The sequence below is a fragment of the Pseudorasbora parva genome, chromosome 1, assembly GCF_024679245.1.
Source record: "Pseudorasbora parva isolate DD20220531a chromosome 1, ASM2467924v1, whole genome shotgun sequence".
In the NCBI taxonomy this organism is placed as follows: domain Eukaryota; kingdom Metazoa; phylum Chordata; class Actinopteri; order Cypriniformes; family Gobionidae; genus Pseudorasbora; species Pseudorasbora parva.
This window is the reverse complement of record NC_090172.1, coordinates 61,798,889-61,823,096: the sequence shown is the minus strand read 5'-3', so window position 1 is coordinate 61,823,096 and position 24,208 is coordinate 61,798,889. Positions and strand designations below refer to the sequence as shown.

At 39.4% G+C, this 24,208-nt stretch overlaps 1 protein-coding gene across 2 annotated transcripts in view; it reads left to right on the top strand.

Moving 5' to 3' along the window:
• Nucleotides 1-24,208, top strand: part of LOC137079412 (phosphofurin acidic cluster sorting protein 1-like) — a 64,000-nt gene continuing 39,792 nt past the window's right edge. The window contains exon 1 of one of the 2 annotated variants that reach the window (XM_067447381.1): nt 1-427. In XM_067447381.1, the coding sequence (XP_067303482.1) occupies nt 279-427 (149 nt within the window). In that variant the 5' untranslated portion in view covers nt 1-278. The remainder of the gene's footprint in view (nt 428-24,208) is intronic. The other variant, XM_067447375.1, reaches the window with a different exon arrangement.

Genomic DNA, 24,208 nt, shown 5'->3' with positions numbered 1-24,208 from the left:
TTCACAAGAGGCGTTGCTCTTCGGCAGTGGCGCTTCTCTGCAAGGCAAAAAAAGAAAGAAATTTCCGCTTCCTGCACCGATAAACAACTAACGCAACTTGAGAAACATTAGGCAGCGAGTTTCACGGCGAACTGCGGGTCCGTCTGTCGCGTTCGCTATCGCCGAGCCTCGGTCCTCGTGGACGGATGTTAGTGGTGCAGTAGAGGATCGACGCTCCGACAGCAGCCGCGTTATTCGGGGCTTTCTTTCATTGTTTTCAAACATAAGGTTCCTCCAGTATGTCGGATCGGGGAGGGCTCCCGAGGACTGGAGGCGTACCGTCTCCGCAGCCCTCCAAGCCGATGGCGATCACCTCCAATCGGCCGGTGCACATGAACCTGTACGCCACCTGGGAAGTGGACCGATCGTCCCCGAGCTGCGTACCGAGGTAAGGCGTCTGCACACCGGGGAGGGAAGCGGCGATGCACCGCAGGGGAATGCTTGCGCTTCGGGGCTTTTTACTTGATACTTATCCACAAACCTGGAGGGAATACGATTTGTGGATATAGCTAGATGTTATGAATTAGTGTAGGCAGATTTAAAGACGATGTGATGAGTATGTGTCGCGGTTTGCAGTGAAAGCGATGTGAAGAAGGAACGGTGGCTCAATCTGAACACGACAGTGCGGTATAAAGACAGCCAGAGCAACTTCTGCTTGACAAAGAGCTGGAGGTGAAACGTTCAGACATGCAGGGGTTCATGTATTGTCTTCCAGGCTGTCAGTGTCTGGATTATCTGTCTGCATTGCTGCCGTAGAGCTTCATGTTTTGTATCCCATTCCCAACCTGCTGCTCAGGAAAACACTGGAGGAATTGATAGCCATCGACCGATATTGCTTTTTTTTAGACCCGTTTTGATTCTGTTGTTGTTCTGTTAAATACAGTTTTGTGATTTATTGTTCTTATTTAATTGTTTTTAAACATTATTTCGCCAAATTATACATTTATCGGTAGACCAAATAATGACAAACTGAGAACCGATTAAATTGGAAGCGAATATCGGGAAAATATCGCTTCCCATTTAATGTATGTTATCCAGGTTTATCCTATTCATGCATTGCATTTCATCCTGGGAATAGTATAAAATATGTTTTAAATGTTTATTGGTGTGACCATAGGCCTATTAGAGGTTCGTGTATTTTTTGTATGGAATTGGGAATGGTGTGGAATAGGTTTGGGATTCTGTAGAGCTGAATGTGTTTTATTTCAACCTAATGTTTTAGAAAATATTGGAGTTAAGGATCGTTACTGACTGATATATTTTTTTAGTATTATTGTTAATATAAATAATAATAATAAATAAACCAAATATTTAAAAATAATATAATTAAAGGCACAATAAAATAAGATTTTTGGATTAAAATATACAAAAAGCACTAGAATGGTGTTGTACTGTTTGTTGTTGGACTCGGTCCATGTCTGTGCGAGCGAGTTACCCTCGATTTTTTTTATTTTTTTTTATTTTTTTATTTTTTTTTTATTTAGTAGAAACCATGGAAACATCAAAGACACTTAATATATCATGTGTTATATTAGCCAGGGGAACGACTGTACATTCATCGACAGAAAACATATGCATTGTATTCCAGCCTGGGAATGCAGATTTGACAGATGTAAACATGAAAAGAGCTGCGTGAAGATCTTTAAATCTTTAAAGAGGTGATATTATGCCCTTTTTCAAAGTCTTGATTTTCTTTTTAAACTCTACTAGTAGAGGTTTTCATGCTTGACTGTTCAAAAACACATTATTTTCTCATATTCTCCATTGTTGCGGCTCCTCTCTTCCCAGTCTGTCAGTATCACTCAGTTTATTTCCTGTCTCTGTGAAGCCCCTTCTTCTGAAAAGCACACTGTGCTCCGATTGGTCGGCTGGATCAGTGTGTTTTGATTGGTCAAGTGCTTTCAGCATGTTTGGGAAATGCCCCGCCCCTTACCATAACCACTAGTTTTAACACACTAATTCAACTAGGCCCCGCCCCTTTACTCTGTGTATGCATTGGTTAGAAATTATGTAAATGAGGAATATTTAAAACTGAAGTCTACAAATCTTTTTATGCGCCCACAGCAACATTACATACTAAAGATCATATTAATGCATTGTATTCCAGTCTGGGAATATTGTTGGGAATTTATTGATGTTGCAGATCCTAGAAATGCTGGTTCATGTGCTGGGATTCATATGGGAGTATTCTTGTGTATGTTGGTTGGGATGCTGCCATGGGAACTACAGCTTCATGCTTTGAATTCCAAGCCGGTGGTCTGGAATACGTTGCATGTGGTTATCCTACATTCAGGCATTGTGTTCTAATTTGGGAATGGTATGGAACTGGTTTGGGATGCTGTCGTGGTAACTAGAGCGTGCCCATCAGGTGAACGTGTGTGTCAACGTTCAAAACAAACGTCCTCTTGAAAGCCGATACTCCCTGTTGTTTTTGCCGGGAGTTATTATCTGCTACGGATACAGACAACACACAGACACGTGAAATGGCCGCCCATTGAAGCTAATTGGTTTATTTGTATTAAATGCGTATTGATGGAGCAGTTGGGATAGATCTGGGTTACACAGAGCGCGCTTGTTTTGCGTGGCGTCACGCTGATGTATTGACAGGGAACTAAAAATACATGGAAGTATTGATCGACTTGTTGATGTTTTGTGTTTGTCCGGAGCTGATGGCTGTATTCAAAATGTAATCCATTAGCAAAAGAGCATGGCGCTCTCCTTTCCACTACTATCATCTTGCTCGGGACTGCTATTAAATATTAATGCAATCTTGTTTTATGTCTAATTCAGGTGGACAATAGCCCTGTAACTCACCCCAGGTACTTAATTAGAGCTAAAGATGGCACAGTGGGCGGCACAGGGCACTCGTGTCTGATTTCTGACAGTGTTGGAGGTGTTCGTCAGTGTGAAAACTGGGAATAGGAATGAGAATTGATGAGCATTAAAGGGATAGTTCTGTCATTTGTCATTTTCTCTCCTTCATGTTGTTCAAACCTGAGTTTATGAGTTTATTCCTTCTGCTGAACACAAATAAAGAAGATATTTTGAGGAATGTTGACTTATTTTCCATACTAATATCTTCTTTGTCTTCAGCAGAAGAAACTCATACAGGTTTGGAAGAACTTGAGGGAGAGTAAATGGGCATCGTTTTCATTTTAACAGCAGTCCTCCATTCAGTATTGATACTAATGACTGGCGCGGGGTTCAGTGAATAAGTCAAGAAGCGCTCTGGGCTGCGTTTCCCAAAAGCATCATAAGACTGAGTAGATCATGGCAGCCACTGGCATTAGTGGGCTCTACTTTTGGAAAGGCATTCAAACCAGTAATCCAATGCCCTGTTTACAGAGCAAGATCGGCTCACAAGGAGATGAGGGAGACACATTCCCGTTTACACACCTGGTGTTTTAATCCGTCTCTTTTGTCCACTTTCAACCTGATTTCATCTAAGAAGAGAATCTACATCTACGTGTATCTTTTGAACACTAAGGGAGCTTTCACACCTGCCTCATTTAGTTCGGTTGAATCGTACTCGAGTTCGTTTCCCTCTTTGGTGCGGTTCATTTGGTCAGGTGTGAAAGCAGCAATCGCACTCGGGTGCGCACCAAAAGCGGACCAAACAAGCGGACCAAACAAGCGGACCAAACAAGCGTACCGAGACCTCCTTGAAGAGCTGGTCTCGCTACGCTTTCAAACGACCTCTGGAGCGGTTCGTTTGTGGAGAGAACGTGATCCGACCTCGAACAGAACCAACTGCAAAAGAACTGCTCATTTTTGGACTTAACCAGCTGCCGTAGTTAGCTGCGCTGACACTAGTACATGACATTATTACCTGGTAGATCGTTGCCAATATTTTCGGAAGATGAGCATGTCAGAGTTAAGAATATGAAGCTTGAAGTGACGAGTTATGCGCACTCGCCTAAGGGTGCGTTCACACTTGTCATGTTTGGTTCGATTAAAACGAACCCTGGTGCGATTGCTCGGTTAGTGCGGTTCATTTGAACATATGTGAACGCTGCCATCCGAACCCTGGTGCGCACCAAACAAGCGGACCGAGACCGCTTAAAAGATGGGTCTCAGTCCGCTTCCAAACGAACTCTGGTGCGGTTCGATTGATATATGAACGCAACACGGACCAAAGACATGTAAACGGACCAAAAACCAGACGTAATGTCACAAGATGCGACGCATAATGCAGCTGATTTGACGACGCGGAAAGATCGGTGTATCCAAAATGAGTAACTTTAACGTTAGAGGGCAAACGTGGAGCAACGAGGAAGTGCCTCATCAATATTTGGTCAGACGAGCATGTTTCGAAAATGCTAGAAAAAACACACAAAATGCATACCTGGCTCTTCTCATCAAAGTTCCTGTGTTGCCCATTATTAGCAGGTACAGACGACAGAACGGCCGTCTCTTTTGCACAACGGAGGAAATCCTGCTGCTGTTTTGAATGTTTTGAACATTTCATGAGCTCTTCATGAGTTCTCAGCGGGTAAAAATAATGCCACATGTACACGCATAAAATGATCGCGTTTAATCCAGCACACAGCGTTGTTTTGAACATTTCATGAGCTCTTCATGAGTTCTCTGGTAAAAAATAATGCCATATGTGCACGCATAAAATGCCCGTGTGTGTAATCCGCACACAGCATTGTTTTGAATGTTCGGTAAACGAGCTCCTACGTCATATAAGCCGACCAATCAGGTTGTGACCGTCTCCCTGTGCCTTTGGTTCGGTAACTTTAGGTTCGCTGTTAAAAATGCCAGTGTGAAAGCTAAGCGGACCAGGACTATTATGTTTGTTTTTGTTTTTTGGTCCGGACCAAACGAACCAAACTAACCGTGTGAACACAAGTGTGAACACACTTACGGTGCGTAAGTCTCGCTTAGAACTTTGTTTGGACCCACTTTATATTAGGTGGCCTTAACTACTATGTACTAACATTTTAATTAATAATTTGATACAATTCACTGATTGTGTACATACATGTTTTTACATTGTACTTACATTTTAAAAATACCTGCATGTAATTACGTATGTAATTAATTTCTGTAGTTACATTTGTAATTACACAGTTGGCACTTCCCTTACACCTAACCCTACCCTTAAACTTACCCATATCACCACACCTGTCCCTAACTCTACCCGTATCCCTCCTCAATATCAGCAAAAGTGCTTTGCAATAAAATTTGAGCACAGTAAGTACATTGTACTTATTTTTTGATGTAACTACATAGTACTTAAGGCCACCTAATATAAAGTGGGGCCCTTTGTTTTCACGTCGCATCCGCTCTTCATTATAGAAATGTAGTGTTTGTACTGTGGTAAATACACACGGTGTAGTGGATTATGGCCAGGGACCAAACCAGCCCGCAGTCGTCTCTTCATAGTCTTATAGTTTTACTGGCTTTTCCTCTTCTGTTTGAATTTTCCCAATCGACAAGCAGTTTAGGAAATACGCCATGGCCAATGAGTGATGTGGATGTTGTCACATGCCTGCGGTTTGGTTAGTTTCAACTGGTTCGGACCAAACCAATCAGTGTGGTGTGAAAAGGAACCAAAAAATCTGAAAAATGCAACAAAATATAATTGGTTCGGACCAAATGAACCGAACTAGAGATGTGAAAGCACCTTAACATAACACGTTTAAATACCAACAGAACATTAAAAAGTCTCTCCTTTTTCTCATATTGTTAAAAATACATAATATAGCCCTTTATTTAAACATTTACTCTCAAAATTCAGCCTAATTGCAAAGCATGATGGGAAGTGTATGTCCTGTTTGTTTGGGGTACTTGACTGAAACATGTTATTTCAAAATAAAAGCATTATGTCAAAGAGTAACGGTTTTAAGTCAATAATATAACATGAAGCAATCACATTTGAACCCGAAACCTGATATAATGGTGTTAAATCGAGATTAATTACTTAAATAAAGTGAACGGCATCATACAATCATTTTTTTGATTGGTCTACATTACGAATGCAATCTCATTTTAGACCCCGTTTACACCTGGATTTACAGTCATCAGCTTGTGATCTGGTCGACCTAAACGCATCTTAATACCACAGGACACAAGAGTCATTTAAAGAGCCTAATCACAAGAGTAATGGAGAAATAATGTTTCTATCTGTCGTCCTTGGTGTGAATGGGCCTTGAGGAGCGCTCTCGAATCCCTCCGCTGTGAATGGCTGTAGCATGCGAGCTGTCATTTGTTGTATCTGTGTGTCAAGCGCTTTGTTGTCGCAGGTCTGTCGTTTGTCTGATATTTGTTAAGATAAAATCTCTCCTTGCAGAAACCCCTGAGCGTCTTTTGGCTGCTGAATCATTGATCGGTGCCAAAGGCCAGCAGGAAGACAGATTGACACCTCGTTCAACACAAACAACAACACATTACAGAGAGCCTCAGTATGCCATTATATTCACACTTCTGTCATACACTTCCCCAGAAAACCTGAGACGCACGGATGTAGGCAAATGTTCAGAAATCAAGTAGTTTAGTCTTTGAAAAACACGCGTCGATCGACCGCAAACACTGACGTCATTGATACGCCATTGGTTCTCACATGACTGAACGTGACCCGGCGTTTCTGAAGTCAGGATGGGAACGTGGGCTTGGAGAGCTGGAGCGTCAGTGGGTTTAAAGGGGTGGTTCCGTGGTTTTTTTCTAGGCTTGGTTGTGTTTATGGGGTATAACGTGTGTTTATATGTGTATAATATGGTGTTTATGACATGTATAACATGTCTTAATACTTCTTCTTTTTTTTAAACGCACTATTTTTCTTCTATTTATCCTTTATTCCACACCGCTGTCTCCACTGTCCTCTGAACGGCTCGTTTGCTTCCTGCTTATACGAAGCCCATCCCTCTGAAAAACGCAATGGTCTTAGATTGGTTAGATGGCCAAATGAAGTTTCCTGTGTTTTAATTGGCTGTAGTGCCAAGCACAGGTTGTCATGGAAATGCCACGCCCCTTCCCATTACGGGCTGAAGTCACATCTGCGGAGCGAGGGTTTATGATGTCACCAACCCAGGAAGAAGCTCGTTGTAGTCCAAACCGGCCATTTTTGTAGGCAATAAACTGCCGTAACTTTAAAATATCTCAGTTTGCATTGAACTTTCAGCGATGTAACTTTGCAGATACTGTTTATGCTCAAGCAGCGACATTACACACTAAATAAAGTTAAAAAAGTCAAATCTCATGACGCACCCCTTTAATATCACTCTTGTTCCTCACACAAAGCCATCATACGACTTTATTTGATTTGGGATATAGTGCATAAGCTATATGGACCATTTTTATGTGTGTTTATTGTCTTTTATTGCAGAATGACAGATGTAAACACTATGAAAAGAGCTGCGTGAAGATCTTATGTTTAAAGAGGTGATATTATGCCCTTTTTCAAAGTCTTGATGTTGTTTTTAAGCTCTACCAGAAGAGGTTTTGATGCTCGAATGTTCAAAAACACATTATTTTCCCATATTTTTGATTGTTGCACCTCCTCTCTTCCCTGTCTGTCAGTATCGCTCAGTTTAGTTCCCGTCTCCCTGAAGCCCCTCCTTCTGAAAAGCACACTGTGCTCTGATTGGTCGGCGTGTTGTGATTGGACTAGTGCTTTAAGCGTTTGGAAAATGCCCCGCCCCTTACCATAACCACCAGTTTCAACACACTACTAACAAACTAACTAACTCAACCAGCCCCGCCCCTTTATTTAGCGGCTGCCTTAGATGGGAATTATTTAAATGAGGAACATTTCGTTCCTGGAAGAAAACTCAAGACAACAATTGAGGTTTGCAGAGCTGTTGGATGCTCAAACCGCAACATTACATACTAAAGAAAGTTGAAATTGTACACAAATATATTTGAACATCTTTAAAAGAGTCCTTTGAACGTTTGTGTGAAGCGTATTTGCATGGCGTCTGGCACAGAGACTGTGGTTATTTCCTGTTCATCTGCATCTGTTTCCCTCTGAAGGCTGACGGTGTCGCATCCTTTTGTTTGCGCCGCCGCTGATTTCTGGAGTCACGCTTTGTTCACCTGATGTGATTGCCGAGAACAAATGAAGCCGACAGAGGATGCAGAAATTTCACAGTGAAAATGTGAATTGGGGAGCGAGAGAGAGAGAGAGAGAGAGCGGGGGGATGATGGGACGAGGGAGGAAAGGTAATTGCTACTGCCGCAACATTCTGAGAGAGAAAAACGAAACTGTGTCACCCCCCCGATCAATACCGACAGGCCACCGCTCCGCAATCAGCTCACCTCCAAATATACAAGAAATGGAGGATCCGGCTGACATCCGCTCTGGAAGTCAAAGCCACGCTGGCGATATATGAAAACAAAACTCAACCAAAGGTTCTTGGTTTTAATGTGAACCAATGATCCGTGCAAACCATCCCAAAAAAATCCCTTTAAATTATCCAAAAAGAGTCGCACAGTTTCTATGATCTTTTTCAAATTTAAACTATAGAATTCTATTATTTGATGTAAGATTTGTGTATTATTATTATTATTAATATAATTAATTTTTGTTAATTGTTTTCATTATTTTTTATTCTGCTTTACATTAACACCATAAAACATCCCATAATTGTTTTATTAATTATTATATATATAATAATTATTATATTATATAATTATTAAAATAATTATTTTATTTATAATATTTTAAATGAGCTTCTTTTATTTATATATGTTTACATTTTATTAATTGTATGTAGTATTTGTTTTTATATTTATTTTTAGCTTTAATTGATTTATATTTTTAAAATGTAATACTTGAATTGAAACGTATTTTATTTAGCTTAATTGGCAAGATTTTGGCCTTTTTTAATAGTTAAAAAATATATTTATTTTATTTCAGTTTTATTTAAATTAACGAGAGGTTTTTTTTTTTTTTTTTTTTTTTTATACTTTATGTTTATTATTATTCTCATTTACAAAATTTATAATGAACATAAAACACAATATTAACAAAAGGGGAAAAAATTAATTATACATATCAAATATATGTAATACAGCGTTCACAAATGTAAACTTATAAATGCGTATCAGAATATGTTCTTAAACATCAATGTATTTATACATGCACTTACATGTACTGACCCCCAAATTAAGAAGGAAAAATAAAATAAATAAAATAAAAAGTAAATAAATAAACAAAAACAGAACAATTCAGCCAAACAAGCGAGGTTAATCATTCCTATAACAAATACTGTTTACTTAGCTAAGGATACCTTTATGTTCTTTATATATCAACCACTTTTCCCAGTCCCTTTTGAAAGTATTTTTCTTCATCTTTAAAATATATGTAAGTTCTTCCATAACCCGGATTTCTTCAATAATTCCAAACCACTGTATACAGTTCAAAGTAGTATCTTTAAGCCAATTCCTAGTTATAGTCTTTTTGCAAGCCGCAAGAAAAATCTTACATAGATATTGATCACTTTTAGGCACTGTACCTTTAATATTCCCCATAAGTAAAAATAGAGACGTTCTAGGTATTTTATATCCAAACACTTCGGACATAACTCCCTGTACCTCCTCCCAAAATGATTGAATATTCTCACAGCTCCAAAAGATATGTGTGTGATCCGCTTCTAACTGCCCACATTGTCTCCAGCACACCTGTTGTCTGGAGACTTGTTTGCTTTTAATCTTAGGTGTTATAAAGAAGCGGATAAGACACTTCCAGCAAAATTCCTTCCATATTTGTGAGCTGGTAGTAGTTTGGTGTATTAGCCACATGTCATACCAATCGGTTTCTGTTATTTCAGTTTTTAATTCTTTGTCCCATTTCAATTTTATATATAATGTGGAGGAGGGACTGCTTTGGGTCAACACCTCGTACACAGATGAGATTATTTTGGGTAATGTATGATTATAGGAGTTCATCATCATTTTAGTTAGGGGATGGATATCGTTTACTCTAATTTTCCTTTTTTTGTTGTAATAATCCCTTAACTGGAAGTACCTAAATAAATCCTGATTTCTTAGTCCGAATGTATCCTTTAAATCCTGGAAGCTTCTGATTTCACCCCCTGCAATTACACAGCACAATGCAGTCATTCCCCTGTCCTTCCACTGTTGAAATATTGGGTCCTCCCTTCCTGGTTTAAATTCTTCATCATGTGTAATCCACCTGAGTATTCCAATTTCCTTCTCCAATTTAAAATGTTTAACAGTAGAATGCCAGATATTCAATGAAAATTTCATTATTGGGTCCAGTCTCTCTTTACTGTGTCCATGGAGTTCACTCTCCCCTATGAATGACTGAGTTTGAAAACCTTGTGTATTTGTTTCTATTTCTTTCCATTTGGCTATGTAACTAGGAGTGCACCAATAAAAGATGGGGCGTAACTGTGCTGCACAGAAATAATTTCTAAAATTTGGAAGAGCCATACCACCTTTTTCTTTAGGTAATTGGAGAGTTGAATAGCGCACTCTGGGTTTTTTACCTCCCCATATATATCTGGATATTACTTTGTCCCATTCAGAGAATTGCTTTGGGGGGATTTCCACTGGTAGGGATTGAAACAAATATAACAAGCGTGGTAAGACATTCATTTTTATTCCTCTTATCCTATCACTGAAGCTCATGGGGTATGTGGACCACCTCTCAATGTCAGTCTTTATATTATTAGTGATTGAATCATAATTAGCTCTATACAATTTTGTTAAGTCTTTAGTTAAATTTACACCTAGATATTTTAGACTTTTCGCCTCCCAATTAATATCATAGCTTTGTTTGAGTTCCCTGTTAGGTTTACAATTAAGCATAAGGATTTGGGTTTTTGTTACATTTAATTTGTATCCGGCATATTCATTATATTGTGCCAGAACTTGCATAAGATCTGTAAAATGTTTTTTGGGTTCAGCTAAATAAATCATAACGTCATCTGCAAAAAGACTAATTTTGTGTTCTATACCGTTAATTTTGACCCCTGGAATGGACAAGTGTTGTCTGATGTATTGAGCCAGGGGTTCTATATAGATGGCAAAAAGGGCGGGACTAAGACAGCAACGAGAGGTTTTTAATGTTTGATAATGTATACACACACACATTAGCAGCAGTGAGGCTCATTGCTTGTTCAGGAAGGCGTGTGTGAACTAGTGTTAAATGTTATTACTGTCTCTTGACTTGCCCTTGCAGGATCTGCCTCCCCTTCACTGGGAGTGTTGGGGAATTTGGACAGCTGCATTATGGGTAGTCTTTGCTCGGGTTTCCGTGAGATGTGAGATGCCTGACATTCCTCTCCATCCTTTAAATTGGTTAATTCTCGTGCCTGTGTTTGGGGTTATCATCACCTCAGAGCAGAATCCGTCCGCTCCTGACAGACAGAGGGACTCAGATGGACTCTCCTATTTTGTTAGCCTGCCGTGGTCATACTCAGCTCTAGTCAGAATATGAGTCTGCTGCTCCATTGGGCTGTGATTATGGGGCGTTTCAACCCAACCAGAAAAGACCTCGATTGGACAGACCAACAACCAATCAGAGCAGCGGAGCGACGCATAACGTTAGTTGTCAAATGTCAACAGAGCTCAACGGCACTGGGTTGCCAAGTCTGCGTTTTTTTCCGCGGGTTGTTTTTCATGTCCGCTTGTTGAAGCGACTATTATGTGATATATAGACCCATGAGTGCGAATTCTAGCGAATTCTACTCCAAAAAGCTATTGTTTAGGGCTAGCAGTTGGCGGGTTTTGTTGTAAAAACTTGGCAACCCTGTCTGCACGCGCGCTGGAATAAACAATCTTACCCGGTGTTGTAAAAATAAAAGATTTTATTGATACACAGAGCACTTACCCAACATGATCATCATTTCTGAGAGAAATAGTGAAGGTGATTCAGATACAAACAAGCTCTCCGTTTAGGATTTGAACAGATATAACCCAAGCGCCTTTGATGACGTGATGATTACGGTACTGTTCATCATCTGTCCGTCATCGTCTAAAGCCCGCCCTGATGATCTCATTGGTCAGTTTCTGTTCGGCCATAATTACTCCTCTTATGAACCGCCCGAGCTCAGATGTTGTGGGCGGGGCCGAGTTCGGCTACCATTTTGTCTTTCTTTCTCTTGCTCAGGTCGAGGATTCTTCTCTCTTTCTCAGCTGGATGGTTACACTCTTCAAAACAAAGACTCGCTGCTTTGCGGTGAAGCTGTGAATATGGACGGTTTTATACAAAGGCTGCTGTTATTCACAATAGATTCTGTTTCCACTGTGAAAATGGCTGTATTTTCTTTGCAATAAGTGTAAATAGTGGCAGATAGTGTTTGCACATTAGTGTTGTTGTACATTAAACGCTATGCAATAATAACAGAGTGTAAACCAGGGCTGTCACGATTCCTCTATTCAGTTCGAAATCACGCTTTAAAAAAAATCCTCAATTACATTTTATATAATAAAAGAATAATAAAATAAAAATAAAATCATTTTGCTGTGGTACTGAAATTGGTACTGAGTACCGTCATATTTTTATGATATTGGTACCAACTAAAGGAATTTTGGTACCGTGACATCCCTATTATTTACACACCAATGGACCAAAACATTATGATCTTTAATCCATTTGATCTAAGAGTGATTTTCTGCTGAAATATGTTCTGATTATGTTTCCTGAAGGATGCCGATTGCAAATGCACTGACTCACTCGCTCATGTGCGTTGGAAGTTGCTCCACACACACACACACACACACACACACACACACACACACACACACACACACACACACACACACACACACCATGCATTGAGTTTGTGCTTTTGATCTCTGATTCGACCTGCATATTTCAGCTTTATTTTCCCGCATCAGCTTTGTTCCTGTCACTGTTGTCCATGTTTATGTCATCAGGCCATCCTTAAAAATATTTTGGTTTGCAGTAACAGTAAAAAATTTTAAAAAAAGGGTCGGTAGGTAGGTCTATATTTTTTTTTTTTTAATTTTAATACAAAAAAAAATGTACATTTTTGGTGATGGTGATTACATAGGTATGAATTTAAACAAATTGGCATATCGTGACATCACTGACTGGGTCTTAAAGCCGTGCCTTCGGGCGTGTAGGCTAATTGCAGCCTATATAGACCACAAACAAATTGAAATATTTGTCAAAAACATGTTTATTGCATAAATTTCAGGTGCATTCTTTAAGAAAAGGGTCCAACCACCAGCTAGCTGTCATTGACTCAAAGCTGTCAACCCTCCCTTTTTTTCCGGGTTTCTCATGTATTTTAGCTCTTTTCCCGCTGTCTTCCCGTTTTAGTATTTTCCCGTGATATGTTTCTTATTTTTATGCTCGATTGTGTTAACTCAGAACACACGCAACTATCTGTGTCTCTGAAGTGGCTTGCACTTCTTGCCAGACCAACGCATCTGGTGATATAGACTAGTGCATTTGAATATTAAAAAGCAAAAAGTTGTTTTTATGAATTCAATTAATTAAGTAGCTATAACCAGCTATTCAATCAAGAGCAGTGAGTGAGTCCTTATCTTTTGTTTGACAGACAGCAGTAAAGGCTACTGCCCCTTTAAGACCTAATACAGAGATATGCATCGTCTTTCTCGACTGTATAAAGTTCTCTTAAGGCATATACAGACTGTCTGATGGATACTCATCAAGATCGACATGTTGACATACTTTTTGTGTGAGTTTATCCGTTCAAACGCAAGACTTGAAAGAACTCAATATTTGCGCTGTGAGACGTGCGCGCGCTGCGCACAGAGACAGATCTTCTCTCACTGCAGAGGGTTCTCATTGGCGTCTTCTGGCGAATATACTGAGTGATGATGGCGAAAATGACTGGTCATACGGCAGCACTCGCATGCATTGAACACACTTTACAAATATAGACCGTTTTGCCCACGTTTTCTTTTATTATCGCTGTTGTAGTGTACGTGTATCCATCGACAGAACCATACATAAAGCATTATTTTTCAAGTTACAACCAGTGCCGCCGCTCCCACCACGCGCTGCGGTCGAGCAGAACACACGCTACCCATAGCAACGCGTTATGACAACATTTCAGACTGACAGAGACAAGATAAACGGCTTTTCCGCCATTTGTTACTGTTTTGTACACGTTGTTATATTAATTATAATTCAAAATCAGTTTTATTCGCCACAATATAGTAATGATAAATGTTGAGAGCGGCACTTTTGATTCATTTTCAAAAAGGGCAGGGGCTCAAACTAAGCCCTCCCTTCTGCAGTGCACTTGCCCGGTGTGTGTAACGTGTCCATGGTCCTCCTGACTCCTGTCACACAATGCGGCGAAATCTCCGACAGGGCTTTAACAGTCTAACGTTACAGTGAATGAGAGTATGAGCCGAGCCGAAACGAACGCACAGGCCATAGTGTGACATCAAGCCTGCAGTCTCCCTCTCATTTACTGAAGCTTTCGGGCCTCGATCGCCCCCCGGTGACCGGTCCCAGTATAGCCGCCCCTCTGTGTTTTCTAATGGACGCGAGGCAAAGTAAATAATAAAATTACACTTCAAAAAATGTTCCCCAAAGTGAGTTTATGTCACTGAAGGCAGTTATCATCACGATGATTTCATTTCAGGTGTTCGTTTTAAAAATAAGTTTACTTTGAGTTAGTTATTTGATGCTATAAAAACGGGGGGTGTGACGTCATGATTGACAGCTGAGACTGACGGCTTCTCTGAGTGAAGTTGTCACTGAGGCACTAACGGACTTTTTTCGAAATTTTTGGGAGCAGATTAGAGCTTTAGCTTTAATTTCTACATTTCCATAACTGTTTATTTCACACCAACATAATTAATTGTTCTGCATCTGCGAGAGTGTGGGCGGGCTTTTGATATCACGGCTGTACTTCCTGCTCTACTTCCTGCGCTCTACTGCGCAACTCCGGTCCCGAAACTGCTACTGCGCAGACTCGGTCCCAAGATGTCAGCGCCGTGCACCCCCGCCTGAAAGCTTCAAATATGGCAAGCGGAAACGGATGATGTCGAGTCGTCCATATTTTTTTACGGTCTATGTGTGACATCCGTTAACCATAGTGTAAACATAGATGACGTCACGGGTTTTTCTATAAAAGAAAGAACGTAGCCTTCGTTTGTATGGCCCAGGCAATCTATACATTTATAATACTTACTAAAATATAATTCATATTATTTTATTACTGTTGTATTAGTTGTTTGAAAAGTAAAAAAAGAAATTGGTCGGTCTTAAAGCCAATTTACAACCGGCAAGTCGGTCGGACTAAAAGGAAAAAAAAATAAAAAATTGAGTCGGCCCTAAATTGACAGAGTCGGTCGGGTTACGGCAAACAAGAATATTTTTAAGGATGGCCTCATTATTACTGTTATGAAACCACTCGATGCAGAACCGAAAGAAGCAAAGCCAGTCTGTTTTGTTGACGACATTGTGTGTGTGTGTGTGTGTGTGTGTGTGTGTGTGTGTGTGTGTGTGTGTGTGTGTGTGTGTGTGTGTGTGTGTGTGTGTGTGTGTGTGTGTGTAGCGCAGCATCATCCCGGTAAGATACTGACACCGTTCATGTGTCACAACACAACCACAAAACTACTGCCGTCTCCGATCCTGGAGCGTGTAATGAAGGCTTAGCGCTGACACGAGCCGCTCACTCAACACATCATGACCACACTGGATGCATTTTCTCCGATTACATTACAGTTAAACCATCAAAACACAACAGCAACAACGACACACTGACGTAATGAGCCAACCGTTAGGAAGTGTGTTTCCTGTGATAAACTGGATTTTTAATGAATCTCACACTCACTCGTGTGACATTAGGCCAGCGACACACTGATGTACTGAGCCAACTGTTATGACGGTCTGACGTGTGTTTCCTGTGATTAACTGGATTTTTAATGAATCACACACACACACACACACACACACACACACTGGTGTGACATTAGGCCAGCGACACACTGACCCACTAGCACAGTGAGACGGCAGTCACATGATTCATAACTGATGAAATCACTCTTTACTTCACACACTCATTGAGTTTCCAATCGTTCTGATTTGTCAAATGTTTGATGAATGCAGTAAATCTGATCGTGATTTAGGAACACATGAGAGAGAATATAATGGGCATTTGTATAACCAGAAATGGATGATTCTGGCTCTGATTGTGTTTCTAACGGTGTTATTTATACTTTATTAATATTTTCGGTTACACTTTATTTTCAGATGATGTAGTTATACGTTACTACATGTACTTACTATAGTAAAAACAGTTAATTATGCATAATTACAGTAACTAACCCTAAAGCTAACCGTAACTCTATAATAAGTACATGTAGTTCATTAATATTACGCTGTGCTAATTTGAGTAAGTACCAGTGTTGGTTGTATCTAGTTACTAAGTAATTAGTTAGTGTAATTTAAATACTTTCCCCTTAAAAGTAAAGTGAGAATAATCAAAAATGTGTGTGTAATTTAATTACTTACGTCACAAGTGATTGAACAATTATATATAATACAGTTCTGGAATTATCATAAACATTTAAAGTAACTGTAAAATGCTTGTCTTATGTATCCTTCTCACATACTTCTGGTCAGTTAGTAATATAAAATTACATTTATTATGTTTATGAATGAAATAAGAGCCGTTTTATGTAAGTAATTAAATACTTTTAGTGGAGAGTAATTTGTACAGTAATCTAATCACACTACTGAAGATGTTATTAGTTATTAGTTATTAATGACTCTTTTAGAGTAACTTACCCAACACTGAATGTAACTACGCCACCTTAAAATAAACCATAGCCATATTTTGTGTTAGCATTTATTTTTTTATTATCAGTTTTCATTTAAATTTTATTTTCGGTTTCAATATTTGTATCATATTGTATTTTATTAACAACTAGTTTAAGGTAATGATGATAACAACGCTGTATTCCAAATGGAAAAATAATATTATAATTAAAATATATATTTTTTAATAAGAAAATATTGGTTGAAGACCATTAATATAACAGTTGTACATTCTCAAAACTAAAATATGTATATAAAAATAATATTTAAGTAAATTGGATGAGAATATTCTTTATTATTACAGTTCATGTTTAAAATGTATGTATGTGTGTGTGTATATATATATATATATATATATATATATATATATATATATATATATTAAAATGAAATAAATTCAGATTCCAGATGTACTGTTTGGAAAACCATTGCATTTCCTGTCACATGTTTGCTTCTGGAATGAGTCACAGTACATGGCTTGGGATTTATGACATCATCGTCATCCTCATAAGAGTGATGATGTCATTGATGATGTGATTAACTTATGAATTCGGTAGAGTACAATGCTCACATGTGACGTGTGCGTGTGTGCGTGCATGTGCGTGCGTGTGCGTGCGTGTGTGTGCGTGTGTGTGTGTGTGTGTGTGTGTGTGTGTGTGTGTGTGTGTGTGTGTGTGTGTGTGTGTGTGTGTGTGTCGTTCTCCACACTCTTCTTTCTCAGCCGCTGTTGCAGTGAACCCTCTCTGAGTGTTTTTGACACGTTTCTGCAGATGAAGAAAGCCGAAGCCCCGGAGTGTGTGTTCGGTGTAATGCGCTTTATTGACATGACAAATATTTGTGCATTTGTGGATCAATGGTGGACCAAGACTGTGTGCATGTAGGAAAATAACAACAGGCATTATTATTTGGATTTCTGCCAATATTTTCAAAGGTTTTACAGTATTATATTACATTATGATATTTATTAATATTTACATTGTAGTATTTATTCATATTTTAAATTAGCTTTTATTTGAATAATTTTTGGTTTAATTTAATTTTGTTTTAGTTATTGCATTATTTGTTTTTGTCCTTTTAGTTTTTTTTTTAGTTTTTACATCAAAACACAACTAATCTTTTATATATATATATTTTTTTTTAATTTATTTATTTTTATTATTATTTTATGATTTTATAATAGTTTTAGTTAACAATAACAACACACACAATTTCATAAAGTATATGTACTATCATCAAAACTTTTAATGACTTACACACACACACACACACACACATACACATACACATACACATACACATACACATACACATACACACACACACACACACACACACCAGTGTTGGGGATTTTAAAGCATTACCGAGTCTGTTTTGAGTTCCGGCAGTGAAAATGAAAGCTGAGGGTGTTTGATGGATGGCACAGGTGGTTTTGCGAGTGTGTTGTGCATGCGGGACGTCCCGCTGCGTGTGGGAGTTCCATGACGTGTGTGTGTCTCTTATCTGCCCAGAACAGAAAGGTCACATCATCTCTGAAGATAACGCTAGTGTAGCCTGAATGTGGTGCTTTCGTTTTCTTTAAAAAAGCAGCCCGACGTCAAGCGCACAACACAGGCGTGACCTGTCTGATGATTGTGTGTGAACGATGCGTTCAGTGTACAGTGCATCCGGAAGTATTCGCAGCGCTTCTCTTTTTCCACATTTTATTATGTTAAAGCCTTATTCCAAAATAGATTCAATTCACTATTTTCCTTAAAAAATCTACAATCAATACCCCTTAATGACAACGTGAAAGAAGGCTGTTTGAAATCTTTGCAAATTTATAAATAAGTTTAAAGAATCATGTCCATAAGTATTCACAGCCTTTGCTCAATACATTGTAGAACCACTTTTAGCACCGATTCCAGCCTCAAGTCCTTTTGAGTATTGTGCTTCAAGCTTGGCACACCTATTTTCTGGGCAGTTTCTTCCATTCTTCTTTGCAGGACTTCTCAAGCTACATCAGGTTGGGTGGGGTCATTTTCAGATCTCTCCAGAGATGTTCAGTTGGGTTCAAGTCTGGGCTCTGGCTGGGCCACTGAAGGGCTTTCACTGAGTTGTCCCGTAGCCCCTCTATTGTTATCTTGGCTGTGTGCTGAGGGTCATTGTCCTGATGGAAGCTGAACCTTCACCTCAGTCTGAGGTCCAGAGCGCTCTGGAGCAGGTTTTCATCAAGGATGTGTCTGTACACTACAGCATTCATCTTTCCCTCCATCCTGACTAGTCTCCCTTATCTGTCTATCACCAGACCAAGCTCAATCTTTGAAGATCTAGCATTGGTCTGGGGAGTCTGCTTTGTATTTTTAATGCAAAAGAGGCGTGACCAACGGACATAGTTCAAATGTCTCTGTAGGCAATTGGATAGTTCTTCAACCAATCCAACCAATGGTCCATCGCTTCCCTATACGGTTTGTGATTGGTCCCTGCAAAAGTGTCTACATAAGCAGGATAGAAATATGTACATGTTTCCTGCCTGAGCTGCAGGGCGCAATCAAATCGCCAACAGATCAGGCTGGGTTTGCCCAGTCTTAAGTCTCCCAGTTCCTACCACTGAAAATCAACCCCACAGCATTATGCTGCCACCACCATGCTTCACCTGATTGGTGGAGTGCTGCAGAGATGGTTGTTCTTCTGGAAGGTTCTCCTCTTTCCACAGAGAAACGCTGAACCATCGGGTTCTTGGTCATCCTCCTGACTGAGGCCCTTCTCCCCCGATCCCTCATTTTGGCCGGATGGCCAGCTCTAGGAAGAGTCCTGGTGGTTCCAAACTTCTTCCATTTTCGGATGATCGAGGCCACTGCGCTCATTGGGACCTTTAATGCTGCAGATATTTTTCTGTACCATTCCCCAGATCTTTGCCTCGATACAATCCTGTCTTGGAGACAATTACTTGGACTTCATGGCTTGGTTTGTGCTCTGACATGCACTGTTATCTGTGGGACCTTATATAGACAGGTGTGTGCCTTTCCAAATCATGTCCAATCAAATGTATTCACCAAAGGAGGACTTTAATCAAGTTGTAGAAACATCTCAAGGATGATCAGTGGAAACAGGAGCACCTGAGCTCAATTTTGCTTGTTTTTATTTTATTTTTTTATCCGAAATTATTTAATATTAATCTTCAAGATGCGGTCAAATCTAACAAACGTATTAAATAAGACTACGCTAACTTTAACCATAGCGCATCAGGCATTAACCTAAACACACACCGTTAGTGAAGTTACTTCAGTGGCAGGAGCGGCTAATGGGGCCAAAGACTCAACTAACCCCATTTGAAGTGTGTGTGTCTGTTCAAGTGAGCAAAAGCGTTGTGTGTGTGTGTGTGTGTGTGTGTGTGTGTGTGTGTGGTGTGTGTGTGAGATCTGAACGTTGCCCGGGGGTTGTTAGCATGTCTGGGGAGATGAGCTCGACTTGTGAGCGGATCGCCACCGAGGACGTGAAGGAACAGACTCGTCCTTCCCGCGAGCGTCCCGAAGATGGAAGGAGTGTTTTGAGGACGGAGGAATGGAAAGCTTTGTCAAAAGGGATTTTGCACCGGGCGAAAGCCACGGGACTATTGTACAGCGTCCATTAACAACACAACCAGCCAAATGTCAGTTGTACTTGTGCATGTTTGTGTTTGCCCACCTACTTTCCTGGTTAATTTTAGCCTGTTAGCCCGTGTGTGTGTTTGTGTGTGTGTGTGTTTTCACTGTCCCCATTCCTCTCTGGCTCTATACGTTGGCTTATTTATGCATGTATGACTGCATATTTTTTTACATGTCACTGAACAAACAACATTTATCACGTGTATCATGTGTATCACGTGTATCACGTGTGTGTGTCTGTGTACATGCACATCCAGTTTCAGAATACCACTGTAAACCCCGTTAAGAGCAAGAAGAAACAGTGAAAATAAGAAACGTGTGGCTTAATTTTGTCTTTCTCAGCGATAGCACTCCAGTGATTAATAATGAAAGACCCATCAATTTTCATTTTGAAAATACACTTTAAAAAATATCCCGTTTCATTTACAGTTTTTGTGAAGAATATCGTGACACTGTTTCCAGTTACAGGATGGGTGTATATTTTACACCTAATAACTGTATATTTCTTTTTGATATGATGATCATAAACCCACCAAAATCTGCCATTTTACCGTAATGGACAGATGACCAGCACATTAATACACATCATGGCACGTGTGTGTGTGTGTGTGTAAGTGTGTGTGTAAATGGTGAACAGGGTCAAACAAAGACAAAACACCATCAGGGTACCACATGATGCTAAAATAATGCAATAAACTAACTAACTCAATGTAGCACAACACGCGTATCAACATTTCTATTATCATAAAGTCTTTATTTAAAGCAAAAATAACTATATTGTGATTTTATATCTGAAGTTATCATGAAATTAGATTTTGTTCATATCGCCCATTCCTAGCGTATAGTTATCGATTAGCTGAAATGTTGTTATGATTATATGAAAAGTGTTACTCTTGAGGTTTCCACGATTATAGCTTATGATGCTGATATGGCTATATGGCTTTAAATGATTCACTGATAGTGTCTGTATTAAAGGTGTGTGTGTGTGTGTGTGTGTGTGTGTGTGTGTGTGTGTGTGTGTGTGTGTGTGTGTGTGTGTGTGTGTGTGTGTGTGTGTGTGTGTGTGTGATCCTGGCATCTGCACATGAACTCAACCGTGCCAGGTTTGGCTAAAACAGGAGCAGGTGTCGTCATGGCGACTGCGGGGGGGTCTTGTCTTATGTCAACCTGTTTAGATTTACAAAATTGTTATTTTGGACAATAGCAGTGTTTTGTCTGTTTATGCAAGTGATGTACCGAAAGATATTTACACAGAGAATTATTAAATGTATTTAATAATCAGCACTTAAAAAAGTTCAAAATATAATAATTTAATTTTCATATAATCCTTATATCAATTATATACATTTTCCATTTTGGAGAGACTATTATAGGATTTATTAATAGTTTTTATTTAGTGTAAAAAATATATATATATATATAAAATGTAGTTTATTTTTTCAGTTTCTTTTTAATAATAGTTTGTTATTTTATGTGCTTTTATTATTAGTATTTGTTTCATATATTTGTAAATAGCTTTGGTTTTTAGTTTTAGCATAGAGCTGTCACGATATCTGATTTTTCAGTACACGATTATCATGGCCAAATAATTTACCATAACAATATATATCGCAATATCTATAAAAATCGTAAGAATTATCAGTGAAGTTCATCTTTACTTGGGTTTTAGTTTTTTATGTAAAGAATCACAGCATTAAAATAACTTATTCAAGACATTTTTTACACTTTGTAATTGTATTTAATGCTCCTTTCATTTATTAGAAAATGTGCTTTTTTTTGTGTGTGTATTTTTATGATCCTGTCTCCATTGACTTTACTATTTTAAAGCCCCTTCCTATGTTTACTGGTAAACCTTTGCTTTAAAGTACTGTATGAACTTACTGGTCTTTGCTGTATTTTGTGGTGTTTCATAATTTTTTATTTTTTTTTATTTATGAACGATTTCTGTCCTTATGCTGTAGTGGTTTTTATGGACATTTCTTTCTCTCTGACTGCTTTTTGTATGTATTTGTTTTTAATGCCTTTTATATTGTGCCCTTTTATTTCTGCTTTATTTTCTATGGATTTTTGCCCATTTGTATGTGAGCCGACGTGCCGCCTTATCACAGAATGAGGCAGAAATTATATTATTTTCTAGTATTATAAAGGTTATGTTGACAGCCATGCATATAATTAAGTAAAAAAAAATAATAATAAAAATGTGTATTAATGTGTGTGTGTGTATATATATATATCTCAGCAAAATATTGTCTAATTATCGTTATCGAGAAAAATGCCAGAAAATCTTCGAGATATATCGAGAAAAATATCGAGATATATTTTTTTTTGTCAATATCGCACGACGCACACCCCTACAGTGCATTATAAATAAACATTATCCTTATGAAAATATATGAGGTGGCTTGAACAGAGAAAGTGGTCAGCAGTTAACAGGTTAATGTAACGCTTCCCGTTTCAGGACGAGCGAAATAATGTCAACTCAGGGCACGTTACTGACCCCACACAGCGTGCGTGTGTGTGTGCTTCTCTGAGTAAAAGTATGCGGTTGTGAAATAGCGAGAGCAGAGACACAGGGAGTGTACAGACAGAGGAGTGTGTGTTACTGCTCAGAGGAAGCTCCACACACTTCAGATCACTGAGCTCGTGTTGAGATCTCTGACTCGCAGCACACACGCTGGCATTTCTGCTCAAGAGCTTGGAGACGTGACAGATTACTGCTTTATTATTAAATATTAATTACACTTTCATTTGTGATTGTTCTGTTCTATGAGCATAAACACACACACACACACACACACACACACACGCACACAGCATGTCAGGAGGAAGAGTAGGAGGAGTTGAGTATTAGTTACAGCCCTTCAGAAAAGTGGCAGAGAGAGAGACACACAGAGAGAGACACACACACACACACACAGAGAGAGAGAGAGAGAGAGAGAGAGAGAGAGAGAGAGAGAGAGAGAGAGAGAGAGAGAGAGAGAGAGAGAGAGAGAGAGAGAGAGAGAGAGAGAGAGAGAGAGAGAGAGAGAGAGAGAGAGAGACACGCGCACACACACACACACACATACAAACACAAACAGAGAGGGAGAGAGAGACGGCATTGCAGAAGCTGGATTTCGGCCAGCGGCTTTATTAGGTGGGACAGACTCACCGAATGAGAGAACGTGTCTGGAAAATACATGAGGAGGGATGCAGGACATCAGCTGGATCAGAAAATGAGATCTGTGCTGGTTTAGTTTGTTTATTAAAAGTGAAGTGTGCAATCTCTGCAGCACCAAACAATCCTCTCTGATTAATAAATGGGTTTTGGGGGTTGCTAGGTGGTTGCTCATGTTTTGGGGTTGCTAGGATGTTGCTAGGGTGTTTTGGGGGTTGCTAGGTGGTAGCTCAGGTGTTGCTAGGGTGTTTTTGGGGGTTGCTAGGTGGTTGATCAGGTGTTGCTAGGGTGTTTTGGGGGTTGCTAGGTGGTTGCTTGTGTTTTGGGGTTGCTAGGGTGTTTTGGGTGGTTGCTAGGTGGTTGCTCCCTGGCCCGAGGGGAAAAGTGTCTTGCATCCTCAAGTCTCTGGAGGTGCAATTTGTCGTTCTATGTAATTATTTGGGGGGGGGGGGGGTTGTAAATCTGATGGCTTGGAGAAGTAATAGCACACATCAAATAAAGAGAAATTCATTTTTTTTGTGCCAGGATTTGCCTGCACTAACCACTAAAACTCTATATATACACACACACACACACACACACACTGTTCTCCACAGGGCTCGGCTGAAGGCCTATTGTCTTCACCGCATGACGACTAAATTGCAG